The 20,486-nt window shown below is 42.1% G+C and overlaps 2 protein-coding genes across 2 annotated transcripts in view; both read right to left on the reverse strand.

Moving 5' to 3' along the window:
• LOC309545764 (uncharacterized protein) overlaps positions 1-20,486 on the reverse strand; it is a gene marked incomplete at its 5' end in the record, with an annotated part of 733,676 nt that overhangs the window by 237,620 nt on the left and 475,570 nt on the right. The window lies entirely within an intron of this gene.
• LOC309547859 (uncharacterized protein) lies at positions 11,561-16,995 on the reverse strand. The gene is made up of 8 exons (XM_082247861.1): positions 16,961-16,995; positions 16,751-16,874; positions 16,537-16,634; positions 16,251-16,457; positions 15,988-16,129; positions 12,918-13,102; positions 12,141-12,758; positions 11,561-11,633 (listed from the first exon to the last, which is right to left on the reverse strand). Exons 2-8 carry the CDS (start codon positions 16,833-16,835, stop codon positions 11,610-11,612), a joined length of 1,359 nt encoding a protein of 452 aa, XP_082103987.1. The 5' UTR covers positions 16,836-16,874; positions 16,961-16,995; the 3' UTR covers positions 11,561-11,609.

The raw sequence follows: 20,486 nt of genomic DNA on the forward strand, positions 1-20,486 counted from the left end.
AGAGAAACCTTATCAATGTCTTGAATGTGACAAAGTTTTTACACAGAAGTCACATCTTATCAGACACCAGAGTATTAACACTAGAGAGAAGCCATATCCGTGTTCTGAATGTGGCAAAGCTTTTAGGCATAAGTCATATCTTATCACACACCAGAGGGTTCACACTGGAGAGAAGTCATATCAATGCCCTGAATGTGATAAAGTTTTTACAACTAAGAAATATCTTATCATACACCAGAGGATTCACACTGGAGAGAAGCCATATCCGTGTTCTGAATGTGACAACGTTTTTACACAGAAGTCAAATCTTAACACACACCAGAGTATTCACACTGGAGAGAAGCCGTATCAGTGTTCTGAATGTGACCAAGCTTTTAGGCAAAAGTCATATCTTATCACACACCAGAGGGTTCACACTGGGGAGAAGCCATATCAGTGTTCTGAATGTGGAAAAGCTTTTGGGCAGAAGTCAGAGCTTATCACACACCTGAGGATTCACACTGGGGAGAAGGCATATCAGTGTTCAGAATGTGGCAAAGCTTTTCGGCATAAGTCATATCTTATCAGACACCAGAGGATTCACACTGGAGAGAAGCAATATCAGTGTTCTGAATGTGGCAAAGCTTTTACACAGAAGTCAAATCTTATCGGACACCAGAGGGTTCACACTGGAGAGAAGCCAGTTTAATCTGCCCAATGTCATCCCACAAGCTAGGAAAAAAGTGAAAAGATAAAATGCTACTTAACAAAATAAACTCAAATCTGTGAACAAACTGGAATGTAATGATCACATGCATTACGCTTAGTGCCTATGTCCATAAGAAAAACACCTAGAAGGCCTGTGAATATTTTACCTTTTGAAAATTTTTTTAGATGCTCAGCAATGACTGAACTGTTTTCCTCATGATTCTTATCTTTATCTTTTTTATAGAGCTTTAACTGAACATGTATTTTCATCATTCAATAACTGAGCTGTGTTTTCTTCATTGCCAGAGCTAATACAATAATAATAATGCCTCAGTAGCAGAGACTAGTATGGGGTCCAATGGCAGATGGCTACATGTATTCCATTTAGCTCTGCTGAAAATCTTCAGGATCTCATCAGGTGAATAATGGGTGTCCTTGATATCTTCTTCCTCTGTCCAGCTATTACTTATCTCCATAGACTATTGACACAGAACGACTATAACATATCTGAACTTACCAAATGCTAAGTGTGTGGTCATATTCCTATCACTTCTTCTGGGGGACAGAAATTCATCCAATTGGGGTTCACTTTAATGACTCTGAATGGAAAGATGTCTTTTTGGGGTAAAGTTTGTAATGAGCACTCCTTATATCTGGAAATGCACTAAAGTGTATGTATGGCCAAAATCAATAATTATATAAATGGTACAATCTGTCATTAGCATAGAAGTTTTGTTTTTCCGAGTCTTCTTTGTAACATTTTTTTTTTTTTTTTACCTGTTGATCCTCCCAGCAGATCTGTTTTTTCTACTTCCTGTAGAAGGATATTTTGCAACAATGGCAGTTGAAGGGGTTGGGAAACACAATATAACACTGTTGGTGGTGCTTACAACTGTCAGTTTTCATTCATTTGGTGGTTTAAACTGTTAAAAAATCCTGTTGCTGTAACTGCTTTAGAAGCGTTAGCTGAAGTTGGGCTTTACTTGTTGTGTGTCTTACTTATAATTTATCTAAGACTTCCCTGTACAGGGTGACAACGCTGCTGTTTAATGTTACTGCAGAATGATGGGGGTTGTCACCCTGTTACAGAAGGTGGGAAAATAACAGATCTACAGACAGGATAACAGGTGATAAAACGATGTTGCAGAGGGAACTCTGGGAATGATAATGACAGATTGCATTACACATTAAGTTAGCAGACTTCCTGCTGTTGGTCTTATGTATGAATTGTGTTCTGATATTTACTGTCCTGCTGTAAAAGGTGTAAATGATTGCCCACATCTTTCCTGTAGTAGCCGGGACTACAAACTCTTATTAGGAATATTAGGATGGGTACCATTCCAAGGGGGGTCACTTTTTTGGATCTGGGAGAAACATTTTACGTGGTTTCTTAAATTCCATTATTGAAACCACCAAGGAGAGTCTCACTTCACTAACAATAGGAGAGCCAATCACAAGCCAGTAAAATTTCATGGTTTCTCAATATAAATGAAGAATGTTTAATCCTCATTGGTCCAATGGATTCCTAGTTTTTCCAAATAACATTTGCTTCTTGTGTCGAAGGAGCCCCTAAAATGTCTTCCCTTCAATTCCACCCATAGCTGTACTTTAGGTGATGTTGCCCCCCCCCCCCATATCTGTAAGGGAAAGCCTCAATTTCTCCCAATACTCCCCTGGCCTTTGTCGTGGCATACCTATCTCGCATTTTCTGGATACCTTATTGGCCTTTACAGGATGCCTTGACTGGCATTTAGAATGGTTATCTTAAACAAAATGTCTTTCGAGTTAATCTCATTTTACTTAGATTTCTTTACATGTGTCACTGAGCTTGCAAAGGCTAAGAATATATCAGATGAACGAAACAGTGGAAATTCCCTATCTCTCAGAATATCAACTCTGTCTGGACAGCTGACCACAAAGCCAATAATATCTTCTAAAAGCCCCTTTGGAACTTTTATTGTGTGTCACCAAGAAATTTCCCTTTATGACAGAGAATCACGATCTAGATTGACATAATACTTACTATAATTAGTTGTTAACTTTGATTGGATAAAATATGTTAATAACAACCCATTTCTGTACGTCAGATTGTAATGACAAACCCATATTTGAGTATATATAAACTCCAGCAATGTTGTAATAAATCAGGTCACTATGATTCAGCCATCTTGAGTCTTGTCTGATCTCATTATATATATAGCTATATATTGTCTGATTTGGTATCACTGACTAACAGGTAACAGGTATTTTGTACCTGAGGAAAAATTCCACAACAATTTGGCGAGCCAGCCAGGAGAGGTGACGTCATCTGCGGACGGAGTGACACATCTGGACTGCATTGGATACACTGAAAATATCTGGCCAGGTAAGCCCATTGTCTGCTTACAATGTTTTTCAGTCCATCCAATGACGTCCAGGTAACTCTGTTTTATTTTTGACGTAATACCCTCTTAAAGAACCTAAACCCTTAGTCGGTGTATATATTGCTAATAACATTTGTTGTTTGTTGGGAAAGGTGAGGTTGGGTCAACCCTCACCACTGTGGGTGTCTTGGACACGCAGGAACGTGACCCCCAGTTGTGTTCTGGTAAAGCGGTCTCATTTCGGAGTGTCCATTTGAGACGTAGCAAGCATTGAATGTATATGACTGTTTTAGCCTGACATTTCATATACATGTAAAGGTTTCTATCTCTATGTTATAGTATATATGTAAACATATGCATATGGTAATAGGCTGTTTTTAAGTCCAGGTCACAGAGAACTTGGAAGTTAGAGGTAATTCCAAGTCACAGAGAACTCGGAAGTTAGAGGTAATTCCGAGTCACAGAGAACTCGGAAGTTAGAGGTAATTCCGAGTCACAGAGAACTTGGAAGTTAGAGGTAATTCCAAGTCACAGAGAACTCGGAAGTTAGAGGTAATTCCAAGTCACAGAGAACTCGGAAGTTAGAGGTAATTCCAAGTCACAGAGAACTCGGAAGTTAGAGGTAATTCCAAGTCACAGAGAACTCGGAAGTTAGAGGTAATTCCAAGTCACAGAGAACTCGGAAGTTAGAGGTAATTCCAAGTCACAGAGAACTCGGAAGTTAGAAGTAATTCCAAGTCACAGAGAACTCGGAAGTTAGAAGTAATTCCAAGTCACAGAGAACTCGGAAGTTAGAGGTAATTCCAAGTCACAGAGAACTCGGAAGTTAGAGGTAATTCCAAGTCACAGAGAACTCGGAAGTTATAGGTAAGTCCAGGTCACAGAGAACTTGGAAGTTAGAAGTAATTCCAAGTCACAGAGAACTCGGAAGTTAGAGGTAATTCCAAGTCACAGAGAACTTGGAAGTTATAGGTAAGTCCAGGTCAAAGAGAACTTGGAAGTTAGAAGTAATTCCAAGTCACAGAGAACTCGGAAGTTAGAGGTAATTCCAAGTCACAGAGAACTCGGAAGTTAGAGGTAATTCCAAGTCACAGAGAACTTGGAAGTTATAGGTAAGTCCAGGTCACAGAGAACTTGGAAGTTAGAGGTAGTTATTCTATTTTTTGGATAACAGTGAAATGGGAAACTGGGTTTCCGTAGATACCGACCAGGGGTCGATGGGGAAGGTCATTAGGACCATGGCCTTAGAGTGTATGGGTAACAGGGTTACCAGATAAATGGGGCAAACCAGGGAGTTTGCATTCGAAGATTGAATGCTCTGGGAGCATAGTTTTTGGGCTACACAGCCAATTAAAGTGTTCTGTAGTTGGACAGCTAATAATCCTAGTTGTAGGATAAGATAAGATAGGATATGACAGATTTTTGTAAAGTGTATGAAACAGATTTGGCAAGAACAAACTTAAAATCAGTTGCAGAAATATGGAAGCAGGAGAGTATGAAGTTGAATGAGTATTATGATAAATGAGTTGAAACAAGTATAAACAAATAATGTGTTGAATTGTTTCATGAGAAAGCACAGCAATCTTGTATTCAATAGTAGAATGTAAGGATGCTCATTGCCCTTTAATTCTGAAAAAAAAAAAAAAAAAAAACAGGCTCTGTGTCTTTGATATAAAATGAGGAAGTAGTTTATAAGCTGGGAGTTTGTAGCACGGAGGAAAAGATTGTTTCTTTATATGATAAATGAACGGCATATGATATTTTTGGGGTTATTCTGTATTAAATTAAACTAAGATGAAAAATAATAGGTTGCCCTTTAAACCAGGAATCTTTGTTTAGACATTAAGGGTTACCGCAATTAACATGACCATTGAACCCTATTGGCACTGAGCCAAAAGTTTTAAAATAGAATAACTTTTTTATATAATTATGGTTTATTAAGTGGTATTTCAGGGGCACCCTCCGTAACCAAAGGGGAACCTCTGATAAGATTTTTGAAATTCGGGACAAAGTTCTTAGAGGTTTTTTTGTTTGAAAGATAAAAGTACATTACTTCCTGTCATTATGGGTGTATAAAAAGTGACCTACTACAAATAGTGTAAAGACAGGACATTAGAGCAAAGAATTGCAACCAACCCCTCTCCCCCAGAAGATAGACAGGAAATAAGGTATACAGCTAACCTGTGTCCGCATGTCCCATCAGAAGCAGTCCCGAAGGTTTGCTGAATAACAGTAGCAAGGGTGAGAGTGGTTTCCTGCCTGGCTTCAAAGGAAAAGGGGAAGTCATTTAAAAAAAAAAAAAAAAAAAGTAATGTTTGTGTTGAGTTAAAATTTCAGTGTTCAGTTTCAGATGAAGTGCCCATTAATCCAGTATGTAGCATATGTCTCTTGCCAACTTGACCCAGTGATAAAAGGATCCTCAGCTGTGTGCGGGCCACAGCCTGCAAAAGAGCTTCTGGATAAAACAGGTGCAATGTTTTTAAGCCAGTTTACTTCCAGTACAGGAGCAGGCATTAGAGGGGGAGGGGAAAAAATGTTTGTTAAATATCCCCCATGACTGTTTTTGAGCTGATGATGGCAGAATCTGAATTGTTGAGCCCTGCCAAAAAGGCTCCTCTCTGGAGCCCTGATGAGACCCTTTATGTAGATGGATCATGTTTGTAAACAGAGGAGGGTAAGCCTGTAACTGGGTATGCAGTAGTAACAGCAATAAATAAACAAAAATAATGCAGAGATATTAAATTTAAAGTTCTAAGCACAAGCAGCTGATGGTTTTGGCAAAGGCCTGTGAATTTTAAAGAGTTAACATTCACATTGACATGATTTTGGTCATATTTTTGAAAGCTTGTAACTTTTTGACCTCAGCCCAAGTTCTCTCGGTAAGCCAAGAAAAAGCATGCAGATATAATAGAGACTGTTCTTAGTCTTCCAGTGTTCCACCAAGGTGGCCATTTATTAAAAAAACCAAGGCACATGCAAGAGAGGACACAGAAGAAGCTGCAGGAAACGCAAGGGCCGACAGAGCAGCGAAGAAGGCTGCACTGGAACAGGTCCCCCTATCTGGGTACTGACACTCCTAGGAAAGCAACCAACTCCTGTAAGTATGGCAATCTTGATATCATTGCAGAAAAAGCCCCCTCACAGGAGCGTGAGAAGTGGCGGAAGAACAGTGCAACACAGGATGTAACTGGTTGCTGGAGGATGGAGGAGCATTTCTGTCTGATCTCAGGCCCTATACCCGAGGGTGGCAGCAGCAGCTCACGGATCGTGTCATATCTCAAAGACTCTAATGACCACCTTGGTAATACAACACTGGTTAGCACCAGGTTTTCCTGGAGTAGCTGCAAAATATACTGCTTCTTGTCTTACCTGTGCTAGGTACAATGTTGGTAGAGCTGTAAGCACCCCATAAAAGCACCGCCTAAGTCAGACTGTCCTTTCCAAGGAGTTCAAATAGATTACATTGATTTCCCACAGTCTGGTCCCGATGCACATGTTTTAGTTTGTATAGACATTTTTCAGGATGGCCTAAGGCCTGACCAGTCTCTAGGGGTAAAGTACAAACCACAGGAAAAAGGCCTTTGCCCCAGGTAATGTGCATGTATAGAATCCCAGAAACTATGGAAAGTGACAGGGGTACTCACTTTACAGAAAGGGTTCTACAAGAGATCCTATCCGCACTAAATATTGAGAAAGCCTTTCACACTCCATATCATTCACAGAGTAGCGGAAAGGTACAAAAGGTTGTAGGAAAAAAAAAAAAAACACAAGTTGAGTAAAATAATAGCAGAAACAGGTAGATTGTTTTACGTTTTTTTTCCTTTGTCAGGAACACTCCCAAGAGAGGTGTGGGTACCTGAAGCAGGTCTCTATTTACCACAGAAATTGCAAGCTACACACTCAGATCTCACTAGATGTGTTGCAGCGCTTTAAAAGCAATTGACAAAAATGCATAATAGTGTGTTTTCATCCCTACCAGATCCAAATGAGGATACTAAGTCATAAAGTAAGGGATACATGGATTCATGCCAGTCATTGAAAAAAGGTGGTACAATGATTTTCTTTAAATTTTTGATATGTATGGGAATGTTGGGTATAATGAAGGGGCAGGATAATAAAAGAGACAGACAACCTAAGGCCCAATGTACTGTTAAGTTTAAAAACCAGGTAGCCAGGAAGTCAGGGTACTCAGGGTGCTAGATATGTCCACAATTACACCCAGAGTCCCAGACTATACCTGTGCTAGTAAACCCACTTGCATTAGAGGATCTAAATCAGACAGAGTTTTCAAAATCCTATAGAAACATTACCAGTGCACAAAAGGACATGTTAATTCCCCCAAAAGTCGCAGGTTTCAAGAATCCTACAGTGTGTATAGAGTTCTATGGAAATAAAACTGATGTAGGGAGGGTGGACTGTTCACAAGCACTGATAAACATATCCTGCCTACAGCTGACTGTGAACAGCCCATGAAATGAAACTTGCATGCATTACAGAAATGAAACTGTTAAACATAAAATATGAGCCATATTAAATGACAATATGGACATTTCTCACCTAGGAGAAGCCCTCAGGTTTCTGTTGTTCAGACAGAAACTGGGGTATTATGCAGAAAAGTTATTAATACCCATTTTCACCCCAGGGTGGTCACATTCAGGGTTGGGAATCTATTGTGTCTGTGGCAATCAGTGTGTCACAGTAACAGGTACTACAACCTCTTTATTTCCAATGGTGTCCGCCCATCCAAATGAACACAGTCTTATGGAGGTTTTGCCTTATCTCCTAAAATAATGAAAGTGGTGTATTCATATTGATGTTTATGATAATTATGATCTCTAGTTATCTGTTGAATTAAAATAATTATGTGTTTGGTTGATAAGGTTACCAAGGCCAAGAAGACAACCTATTTCAACTCTATACGGGAATAAGAAGGGATTGATGATGCTGAGTATGCTGTAATGAGAAATCTGTCACCTCAAACCCCCATGTATGAAGTAATCTCCGCCTCAGAACCTTACCAAGACTCGGACACCCCCCACTGAGGTTTGCCCTCTGGGCCAGTGTTCCAAGCGTAAGGGGCTGCTCCCTTGGATGAATCTGATAAGCGGAATAGGTAGTTAGTTAGCCTGATCAATAAATTCTCAAGAGGGGGGAGATGTCGTGGCATACCTATCTCGCATTTTCTGGATACCTTATTGGCCTTTACAGGATGCCTTGACTGGCATTTAGAATGGTTATCTTAAAAAAAATGTCTTTCGAGTTAATCTCATTTTACTTTGATTTCTTTACATGTGTCACTGAGCTTGCAAAGGCTAAGAATATATCAGATGAACGAAACAGTGGAAATTCCCTATCTCTCAGAATATCAACTCTGTCTGGACAGCTGACCACAAAGCCAATAATATCTTCTAAAAGCCCCTTTGGAACTTTTATTGTGTGTCACCAAGAAATTTCCCTTTATGACAGAGAATCACGATCTAGATTGACATAATGCTTACTATAATTAGTTGTTAACTTTGATTGGACAAAAGATGTTAATAACAACCCATTTCTGTACGTCAGATTGTAATGACAAACCCATTTCTGAGTATATTTAAACTCCAGCAATATTGTAATAAATCAGGTCACTATGATTCAGCCATCTTGAGTCTTGTCTGATCTCATTATATATATAGCTATATATTGTCTGATTTGGTATCACTGACTAACAGGTAACAGGTATTTTGTACCTGAGGAAAAATTCCACAACACTGTCCTGGAGGATTACTGAGGAAATACGCCCCTTCCTAACCAATGACACCACAAAGCTTCTAATCAACTCCCTGGTAATCTCCCACCTTGACTACTGCAACTCCCTCCTTATTGGTTTACCTTTACATAGGCTATCCCCCCTTCAGTCCATCATGAATGCTGCTGACAGGCTCATCCACCTTACCAACCGCTTTGTGTCTGCCACTCCTCTGCCAATCCCTACATTGGCTGCCACTCATCCAACTAATTAAATTCAAAATACTAACAAAAACTTCAAAGCCATCCACAACTCCGCCCCAAGCCATATCACTAACCTGGTCTCTAAATGCCAACCAAAATCGTTTGTTTCTTTCCTCCTAAGGCCTCCTGCTCTCTAGTGCCCTTGTCACCTCATCCCATGCTCGCCTCCGGGACTTCTCCAGAGCCTCTCTGATCCTCTGGAACTCCCTACCCCAATCTGTCTGGTTATCTCCTTCTCAGTTCACTTTTAGCCCATCCCTGAAAACTCATCTCTTCAGAGAAGCCTATCCGCCCACACCTAACTGTACATTTATTTTCTTCATCCCCCACAGTTATTACCTTTTGTATCACTTGCCCTCCCTCTTAGATTGTAAGCCCTACTGAGCAGGAAGACCCTCCGATTCCTCCTGTATTGAATTGTATTGTAACTGTACTGTGTGCATTCACGTTGTAAAGCGCTGCGCAAACTGTTGGTGCCATATAAATCCTGTATAGTAATAATAATATATGACTGCCTAGTCCAGCCTTTCTCAGCCAGGGTTCCTCCAAAGGTTCCTAGGGGCTCCTTGTCATTTCCTTGGGTTGTATATGGAAGTGTCACCTACCAGACGTTTCACTGAAGTTTGTCATCATTGCACCGACACACACAATTACATTATTTCATTCAATATATTTTTTATTATAATTTTAATTTAAAACAAGAGTGCAAAAAACAAATGAATAAAATGGTAAAAGAAGAAATCCAATTGGTCAGGAAAATTACTTGTCTGGAATGTGGAGGCGGAGTCAGTAATAATTTGTGTACAATACAATACACAACGTGTTACATTATTATAACAAAGTATTGTAGAAAATATCACACCATAGAAAATGGGGGAAAGGAGAAAATAAACCCGGATATGAAGGTGACATTTGTGTACAAGGAACACCTTAACAATTACCACCATTTTATTCTCCAGGGCCTCTGCTTTCAGAAAATATATGTTTGGGGGTTTTATCTCATCTTCAGGCCCAAAATCTGCATTTTACCATGTGTGCAAAAATAATGCAAACAGCTCTGGCAGTGAAAGGGTAAATGTGAGCTAGCTGGGATCACATTAGAGCTCCCCCTAGCTGCAGCCTGGTAATAACATTGCTAGGAGGTCTATTCATTTATCTGCTCCATACTTCCCATCTTTATATAAACATCTCCTGACATTTAGGGGTAAATATTAGAACATTTACAAAGCAATTCTCTCAGTGACAATGCATGTACATTCCTTCTGTGTGATTGGGGAAACAATGAATGTTATTAGGGGATTTGCTGAGCTGGTTGAATATTTTCCATGGATTTAAAATAGAAAATGTTGCATTTGGACACTAGATGGTGCTAATTGCTAAGATACTTAGCGCCATCTAAAGGCCAAATTTGGTACTTTTTGTTTTAAATCAATGGATGGTTTAATTTATGTCCTTCAATGTGTACTGTACCCATAAATACATGAGTATGATCTCAGGGATTTGTATGACCCCCCCGATATTGGAAATGAAGGGGTCTATGCAAAGAATATGTTGGGTGTGTGTGCCAAGCATGTGTCCAGCCGTGACAAATTCTGGCTGTATTTGAATAAGCACAGTGATTTCTAATAATCGTCAGCTCCAACTAGTGGACATAATGAGGTATTAGTTCAAAAATACCTCAATCAGGAAAAATAGTTCAATACCGCATTATGGCCACTAGATGGACCCAATGATCATAGGAAATCACTGAATGAAATAAAATAACACCAACATTTGTCATGGATGAATGAATGCTTGTCATATTTGTACTTGCATACAGAAAGTTTCTGTGTCTATAATGTTGATTTCCTCTAGATGGCTCATGTGTGCTTACTTCTTCATTTATTTCTCCCATCATGCATTATTACATCTCTCTTTCCTGTTTCCTTTTGTAACTAAAAGAAGATTGCACAGTGCTGTCCTCCCAGGGTTTAACGCGTTTCTTTTTTGTTTTGTGTGTAAAGTAAGCCATCTGACTAAGAATCTTCCAGATACAAAGCCCTCTCTTAGCTCACAAGCAGGGGAAAGTGGCATGGAGATTTTCGGGGTCACCACTGGTAAGTAGAGCCTTGAAATGAAGGACATCAAGTTCAGAATTTCTGTCTTGTCTGTGTAAAGTTTACTGATAAAGATATATGGGATCTCACAGCTTCTAGCTCTGTAACCCGCTATATCATTATCAGTAACCGTCCCACAGACACGCAAGACATTCTGAAGGTGATTCCTTCATTTCACGGCTCTACTTACCACTCTACACCCCAACATTTACTCAGCCAATGAAAAGCCAACACGGTACAACACTTCATTCATGTCTTTGGTGATCTCTGACCTCCTTATCAACGGTTTCTTACATCATGAAGATCAGACATGGAGTATATCTGAGGTGTATATCAAGTGTGCTTCTTCCCCACATGTCCAGCAACATTCATATAGAAGACATTTCCCGCACTCTGGGCACTAATACACCTTGAGGGTTGTGTGGGAGATCGGATGTACAGGAAGACAGGACTTCAGTGAGGAACAATTCCCTCACTCAGGACAGGAAAGTGGCTTCTCCCCCGTGTGAGTTCTCTGATGTGTGTAAAGATGGGGCTTCTGTGAAAAACATTTTCCACACTCAGGACAGGAATACGGCTTCTCCCCCGTGTGAGATCTCTGATGTGTGTGAAGATTAGACTTTACTGAAAAGCATTTCCCGCACTTAGGACAAGAATACGGCTTCTCCCCTGTGTGAGATCTCTGATGTGTGTAAAGATTGGACTTCAGTGAAAAACATTTCCCACACTCAGGACAAGAATATGGCTTCTCCCCCGTGTGAGATCTCTGATGTGTGTGAAGACTAGACTTTACTGAAAAACATTTCCCGCACTCAGGACAGGAAAACGGCTTTTCCCCCGTGTGAGATCTCTGATGTGTGTGAAGATGAGACTTCTGTAAAAAACATTTCCCACACTCAGGACAGGAAAGCGGCTTCTCCCCCGTGTGAGTTCTCTGATGTCTGGAAAGAGTGGAATTATCTGAAAAACATTTCCCGCACTCAGGACAGGAATACGGCTTCACCCCCTTGTGAGTTTTCTGATGTGTGTGAAGATGAGACTTCTGTGAAAAACATTTCCCACATTCAGGACAGGAAAGCGGCTTCTCCCCCGTGTGAGTTCTCTGATGTCTGGAAACAGTGGACTTCTGTGAAAAACATTTCCCGCACTCAGGACAGGAATACGGCTTCTCCCCCTTGTGAGTTCTCTGATGTGTGTGAAGATGAGATTTCCGTGAAAAACATTTCCCACACTCAGGACAGGAAAATGGCTTTTCCCCTGTGTGAGATCTCTGATGTGTGTAAAGATGAGACTTCCGTGAAAAACATTTCCCACACTCAGGACAGGGAAACGGCTTTTCCCCCGTGTGAGATCTCTGATGTCTGTGAAGATGAGACTTCCGTGAAAAACATTTCCCACACACAGGACAAGAAAGTGGCTTCTCCCCCGTGTGAGTTCTCTGATGTCTGGAAAGAGTGGACTTATCTGAAAAACATTTTCTGCACTCAGGACAGGAATACGGCTTCTCCCCCGTGTGAGATCTCTGATGTATGTAAAGACTGGACTTTTGCGAAAAACATTTCCCGCACTCAGTACAGGAAAACCTCTCATCTGTTAAAAGGACGGCACCATCCCTCACAGTCTGAGGTTCCTCAGGATAAGGGGAATATGATGGTCCGGCACCGTCCCTCACAGTCCAAGGTTCATCAAGATAAGAGGAATACGATGGTCCGGCACTGTCCCTCACAGTCTGAGGTTCCTCAGGATAAGAGGAATACGATGGTCCGGCACTGTCCCTCACAGTCTGAGGTTCCTCAGTATAAGAGGAATACGATGGTTCATCTACACTGTGTGATGCCGGATGGACATTTGAGGTAGCCGGGTTTTCTCCTGGACTATACTGTGTGATGTCCTCATCTTCTACTTTACAGTCTGGGGACAAAGTGAGACAATCCTCTGAGGTTTTCCTCATCTCCCGTCCATCTACTAAAATAGAAATACAAAGATTATTATTACTAGACATCAGCAGATTGGTTCCCCTAAACCAGGACTCCGCCCACATCAGGCAGCATTGTCTCTGAGGATCTTACAATTCCCCCCACAAGGTAACTAGAAAATGGGTCCACTGATCTCCTACCAGTTCATTTGTTTATTCATGGACCTTAGTCAGAGAGTGAGGAAACAACGAGAACTGTCTTTTATAGGAGTGACAGTGATGAGGGGATTATAGGACAAGTGTCCCCTCCCCCTCTATCACTCATTGCCATCTTCCCAACACATGAAGTCCCGTACTTCCTTATTTAGTCCATGATTTAGTCATGAATAACAGCGGGGCTGAGCCCCACCAGAGGGTGAGGATGGGGGAAGAATAACCAAGATGAAGTCTGGACTGATCCTGAAGACCACCATCATTGGGTTACTGACTCCTCCCTCATTATCACTTTCTGTTTAAGATCCCAAAAGTTTGAGGATGTTATCACATTATTATCAACATGTAAAAGTCTGTCCTCCAATCAAATCATCAGATATAAAATGTGCAGCTGGTAGAGAATGGGTGCAAAAGAAGCAAGCCCTATATAATGTACAACATAGAGTATATAGTGCAGGGGTTGGGAGTATGTAATGTACAACATAGAGTATATAGTGCAGAGGTCAGGAATATGTGATGTACAACATAGAGTATATAGTGCAGGGGTCAGGATTATGTATTGTACAACATAGAGTATATAGTGCAGAGGTCAGGAATATGTGATGTACAACATAGAGTATATAGTGCAGGGGTCAGGAGTATGTATTGTACAACATAGAGTATATAGTACAGGGGTCAGAAGTATGTAATGTGTAATATGAATGTCGAATCCCTCTGACATCCAAAAGGCAGGATAACTCCTCCAGAGGCCAGGGACAGCTAGCCTTTCACCCCAGGGCTGAATCCATGGCATAAATACCGGGACCAAGAAAGGTTATTGGGTGCCAGTCACTTTTGTCTTTATAAAGTGTTATTGCAGAATGGTTCAGGAGGTGAGGGGTTGGGGGGATGGGGGTCTCAGATGCCATGGCAGATTACTTACAGACTGTGCAGATCAATGTCTACTCTCACAGTGTCAGAACCTATAAACCGACTGAGTAACACTGTAAGCACATTCCCAAATTTCAGTGCATTCTCCAAGTGAGTCCCCAGGCCCTCCTTATAGACCGGCCTTCTTCATGGCTCTCTCCAGCAAGGGGCCTCCCCTGGGTCTCCTCCTTGGCACAGCTTCCTCCAGACCAGGCACGACAGCTTCACAACCACTTCAGCACATGTTAGGCCCCAAAACAGGCCAATGGACCAAACAGCAGAGCTCCATCCAGCAGCCCCTCCCTACACCTCATCCCAGGGGAAGAGAGCGAGCACATGGACTGTTCCAAATATTTATTTCCTCCCCCAGCATGCACCAGTGACATAAACCTCCTACTGGATTGGCTGACAGAAATATAAATATTCTTAATGTAAGACATTAAACTCAAAGAAAATATTTATTATATTGCAACTAATCGATTCTTAGATGTGATGTTAGTTTTCCTTTTTAGGATTTCTTATATGTTCATCTGGTGATCTAGCCAGTAAATCTGTTATAGAAAAGCTCCAACTCTAAAGCAGAATGTATTAGTTACTGGGATGGGGCAGACTATTTACCACTGACATGGGGTGCTTACAATAATCAGCTTTTATTTATTCTTGTAAAACCTTTATCCCAAAGGAAAAAACGTTTGCTGTAACTTATTGTAAAGTGTGATATGGAGTTTTGACTTCAATTTGTTACAGTTTTTGATCTGATAATACATCTAACACTCCCCTCCCCCTCCCCCCCCCCCGACTGATAATGCTGCTGTCTCCAGAGTGGGGGCGCTCTAATACAGAAGGTGTGACCAGGTGAAAACAGAGGGGAAAAAGCCTTACAAAGAAAAGTAATGCAGCCACCACATCTAATGATTGGTAAGCTGCAATGTGTGACATTTTTGGGTTTGGGTTTATTATCATTTTAGTTTGGTTGGTGAAATGTCATACTATGTCCAGTGATAGCGGTGACATCTACTGGCCACAGTGAGAAATCACAACTCAGCTTAAGCTTAGGGAAAAACCAGGCGAAAAACTGAACAATCAGTCTGAGCTAAGTACAGCCCAGCCAAAAACTAACCTGACATAGTAGTCCCTATTTTGGACAAGCTGTAACTTCAGATCCCCGTCTCCTTTTTTCTGACTGCTCAGACAAACTGTCTAAATTCTGGACTTTGTAAAGAGAGGAATGCAGATAAAGGGGTACAACTTATGTAGGAGGATTTGTTTCATCTCTGTGTATCCCCTGAGGCCAGTCACTTCACTGGGTATATGGAGGGTTTACACCCACTCTAAATGTTTACATGAGACAAGTTGCAGAGATCCCACACCGCTGCCTCCCATCTCCTGAGACTGCACTCAGTGACTTGGGTGTGAGACTATACAGACATATCCCTCCACCCGGCACAGCCAGCAAATAACAGAGCAAGTAACCCCGGGAGAATTGTTCTGTCAGAGATCTTACTAGACCCAAGGAAGTGGCAGAAGACCCAAGGTACATACCCCAGGTGTCTTGGTCTAGTAACGTCTATGGTGAAAATTTTGCTGCCAGCTGAACCCCAGAATCTCCATAAATCCAGTCTAGAGACATAAATTGTGTCTGCAGCACAGAGAAGGAAGATTATCCGAGAGAAATACAGGAATACAGGACGGGGAACACAGCTCAGGAAAGTGACCAGGGTATTATAGGCTGATATCACCCAGTCCCCGCCCTACTCTGGACCAATCAGTGCGCAGTATGGGTGGAGGAATGTATTTAGTGTTAATGACCCACCTGTGCTGATCTCTGTAGGAGTGTCCTCCTCTATAAATGTCCCCGTTATTCCATCCTCCTCCATAGACTGCTGATCATCCCTCACATACATCTCTTCTTCTTCTGCTTTCACCTCAAATTCTATATCGATTGGATCTCCACTCTAAACCAAGAAAATGAAAGAGAATATCATCTGTAAAATATAAGATTTATTATTCTGACATCACATAAAAATCCACACATTGTCTCCATGAGTCATGTTTTATAATCTCTGTCTCACCAACCTTGTAACAGTGAGGGATGGTGTGACCTTCCTGTGTGGAATCCCGGGAATACAGAGGACGGGGACATCTCTCTGGTGGGTTCCTGGTATTAGGTGGCTCCATCATATCCTTGTGTCCTTCTGAAAACTCCTCCATCACTCCATACTCCTCATCCTCCTCTTTATACTCTTCTTTAACATCAATATTATCATCCCAGAGGATTCCACTCTGAATATATAATAAAACATTCATTGTAACAAATATAACGTATATAAATCAGAACTACCGATCATTGTCACTCATCTACCTGATGATGGTGGGGGATGGTGTGACCTTCCTGTGTGGAATCCCGGGAATACAGAGGACGAGGACATCTCTCTGGTGGGTTTCCATTACTGGATCCATCTGTAGGAAACACACACACTGACTGAATACATTGTTTCTATGTGTTTATCAGATGATGGGGGATCTAGGTGGACCCTCCGTACTGCTCTCTCCTTTACAATAAAGTCTCCTCTTACCCGGTGATGTGAGGGGCGGCTGATTCTCCATCATGACGTCCTTGTAGAGATCCTTGTGTCCTTCTAAATACTCCCACTCCTCCATGGAGAAATAGACAGTGACATCCTGACACCTTATAGGAACCTGACACACACAATGATACAGTCACCATCCAGACACATCCCTTGTCTGTTACTGGATAATGTCCCAGAATTCCCAGCACCGCTCACCTCTCCTCCATGATCTCTCGGGTGACTTCTAGAATCTTCTTTTTATTTCTCTATTCCTATATTTCTTTATTCTATCAGGGAGGTTGAGGCAATATAATCTTCGGACTTCACAGGGGGAAACTCTAGATTTGAACACAAATAGTAAAATCAAATGATATTCCCAGAATCCCCATCACCCCCCCCCCCCCCAATCAGGTCTCATTTTATTAAAGTCTTACTTCAGACTGAGGTATAATTTACCTACACAGGACCTCCCACTCCATAGGTTAAAAGGTTGTCGTAAGCAATTCTAGTGACATTACATACAACACAGGACAAACAGACCCACTTTGCTAGTGAGGGTGCCAAGGGTCTGCCGACATCCTAAGAGCATCAGAAAAAAATAAAAATAAAAGAGCCAGATGACAGGACAATGGGAGAGGAGCTGTGAGGTCAGTGTGATGTCATAGGACATATAGACTCTGAATGGAGGGACATTTGGATGGGGAGATTTGAGCGGTCCTCTATATGAGGCTCCCGTGCAAACCAAATCATTGTTCCCGGGTGCCTCCCACTTCTCCTAAACCGAAGAGTGATTTTTGAGCTTTACCATACAGAAATCTGTCAGGTATGTGTGAAAGTAAGCTATCATGTGATCAGGTGACGTGCGGAGGAACGGAGTGTAAATAGCAGACAATTTTCTCCAGAGCTTCTAATGGTGGGGATGGATTTTGCTGCATGCTGGTGCCAAGTTTCCACCCCCCCCCCAAGTCACTGCAGGTGTGGAGAAAATCTGTGTAAGAGGATATGGAGGAGAGATGAGGAGGAGATCCAGGAATCAGGATAAAGGTCAGGACAAGCAACAGACGAGGGCATCCAAGAGATGAAGCCGGGGTCACTACACAGAAAATCAATCCAAGGAAACAACAGGCAGGACGAGGAATAGCAAGAAGGAGCTCAGAGACAAATGAGAATATTGTTTAGCCAATGGGAGATTATCTCAGCATGACTTACATAATGAAGGAGATGAGGGGGAGGGGAGGTGACCATAGATACATGGAAATTCAGCTGGTTCAGCAGGGATCGGTCACATTTCCATCCATGTGTGGTCACTGCCGGATAAAAGTCACTCCATCAGTGACTGCAGCCAATGGATCCATCACTGATCTGTGTATTCTGAGAGCGGAGGAGCGCCCCCCCCATTGTCAGAATACAATAGTGCAGCCAATAGCTTCATCACTGATCTGTGTATTCTGAGAGCGGAGGAGCGCCACCCATTGTCAGAATACAATAGTGCAGCGGGGAGGATCCCCCTCCAATGTGTGGATGGAGGGAATTGCCTCAGTTTTTTCCACTCATCCCTCTGGCTGAACGATAAAACTGAACCATGTATGGCCAGATTTGGGAGCAAGATATATTATTCATCATTGATCCCCCTGAAGGGGTTAATCTAGGTTTGCACACTATATATGTGTGTATCATCATCTGCTGGAGATAAAAGAGATCACAGTGACTATGGAGGAAGAGGAACGGACATGACGGAGGGGGGGGGGGGGGTTACTGGGTGTAAATAGAAAATAAGATCTTATTACCTCCTCTGCTGCCACTTCCAGTAATGTCTTCTCTCTACTTCCTATGGAATGTCCTGTGTGTATCTGACATCACTTCCTGTGTGTACCTGACATCACTTCCTGTCTGTATTCCATAGAGACTTCCTGTCTGGGTAGAAGTGAGATCACCACCTTTTGGAGCTCAGAGGAACTGCAGCCCTGAGAACCGTCTGGTAGTGTAAACACGGCCTTGTGCTGTGTGTGTATGTACTGTATATCCTTCCCCTTTCTCTCCTCCCTGAGTGTGTATGAAGAGGCGGAGCTCCTGCTGGAACAGCGGTCAGAGGAGGAAGCCGAGTCTAGGAGGGAGACTGACAGAAAGTGCAGTAGACTTGCAGGGCTGCAGTTCCTCTGATCTCCACAAGGTGGTGATCTCACTTCTACCCAGACAGGAAGTCTCTATGGAATACAGACAGGAAGTGATGTCAGATACACACAGGAAGATCCATTCGGTAGGACGGAGAGAGAAGGCAATGCAGGAACTGGCGGCAGAGGAGGTAATATGTAGATTAACCCCTTCAGGGGGATCAGTTGATGAATAACATATCTTGCTTTCAGAGCTGGCCATACATGGTTCACTTTTATCATTCAGCCAGCGGGCTGAGTGAAAAAAAAAAATGAAGTGATTCCCCCATCCACACATTGGAGGGGGGATGGGGGAAACCTCTCCGCTGCACTATTGTATTCTGACAATGGGGGGCGCTCCTCCGCTCTCAGAACACACAGATCAGTGATGAAGCTATTGGCTGCAGCCGCTGATGGAGTGACTTTTATCCGGCAGTGACCACACATGGATGGAAATGTGACCGATCCTTGCTGAACCAGCTGAATTTCCATGTCTCTATGGTCACCTTAACCACTTAAGCCCCAGGCCTATTTTTGACACTTTTTCTTTACAAATTAAAATCAGTATTTTTTTACTAGAAAACTACCCAAACATTATATATATATATTTTAGCAAAGACTCTGGAGAATAAAATGGCAGTAATTGCAATATTTTTTGTCACACGGTATTTGCGCAGCTGTCTTTCAAACGCAATTTTTCTGGAAAAATTACGTAAAATCACATTTCACTGCATTTAAAAAAACTAAACAGTAAAGTTAGCCCATTTTTTTGTATATTGTGAAAGATGATGTCACGCAAAGTAAATAGATACCTAACATGTTATGGTTTAAAATTGCGCACACCCGTGGAATGGCGACAAAATACGGTTAATAAAAATCTCCATAGGCGACGCTTTAAAAATTTTTAACAGTTACCAGTTTAGAGTTAGAGTGTAGCTCTTTTTTTTAATTTATTGCTCACAGTCTGGCGATCGCGGCGATACCTCGCATGTGTGGTTTGAACAGCGATTTTATTTGCGGCTCGACTTCCGTATACGTTTTCTTTCATCCCTTGTGACAGCAATATGCAGTGACAGGTACTCTTTATGGAGGGATCAGGGGTCTAAAAGACCCCAAACCCCTCCACTACATTTCCATGTATTCAAAACGCCAAAACTGCATTTTTGAATACATTCACTTTTTGAATCTGCCGCCTTTAGCAGCCGAGTAACCCAGATGTGACGTCATGGATGCCGCCTCCGGGCTACATCATCGGAGACCCGATCAAAGCCGCATCTGGCTTAGATCGGAACACCATCCAGCTGGCGGACGCGAGACCCGGGCAGAGCCGTGGAAGGTGGGGGGAGGGGGGCATCCCCTCACGCTCACCGGGGTAGCGATCGAGCGGCTCTCGGTCATTACCGCTGGAAAGCTGACCGCCGCCTCTAAAAAAGGGTACCTAGATGATGCCTCCACCTAGAGGCATCATCCCGGTACAACTACTTAAATTGATTCGACCTAGGTCTATGTCAGTTTGCGTTAAGTGGTTAAGTGACTTCCTCCCCTCCCCCTCATCTCCTTCATTATGTAAGTCATGCTGAGATAATCTCCCA

Source organism: Pelophylax lessonae (assembly GCF_965119305.1).
Source record: "Pelophylax lessonae genome assembly, chromosome: 2".
Taxonomy (NCBI): Eukaryota; Metazoa; Chordata; class Amphibia; order Anura; family Ranidae; genus Pelophylax; species Pelophylax lessonae.

Bases quoted from the DNA above. Each gene is read 5' to 3' on its own strand.
- LOC309547859 (XM_082247861.1), bottom strand. From the start codon at position 16,835: ATGGAGGAGTGGGAGTATTTAGAAGGACACAAGGATCTCTACAAGGAC. The intron at 13,103-15,987 runs GTGGGTCATTAA...TTTCTATTTTAG, and splicing joins TCCTACAGAGATCAGCACAG to TAGATGGACGGGAGATGAGG. The intron at 12,759-12,917 runs GTGAGGGACAGT...GAGGAACCTCAG, and splicing joins ATACTGAGGAACCTCAGACT to ACTGTGAGGGATGGTGCCGT.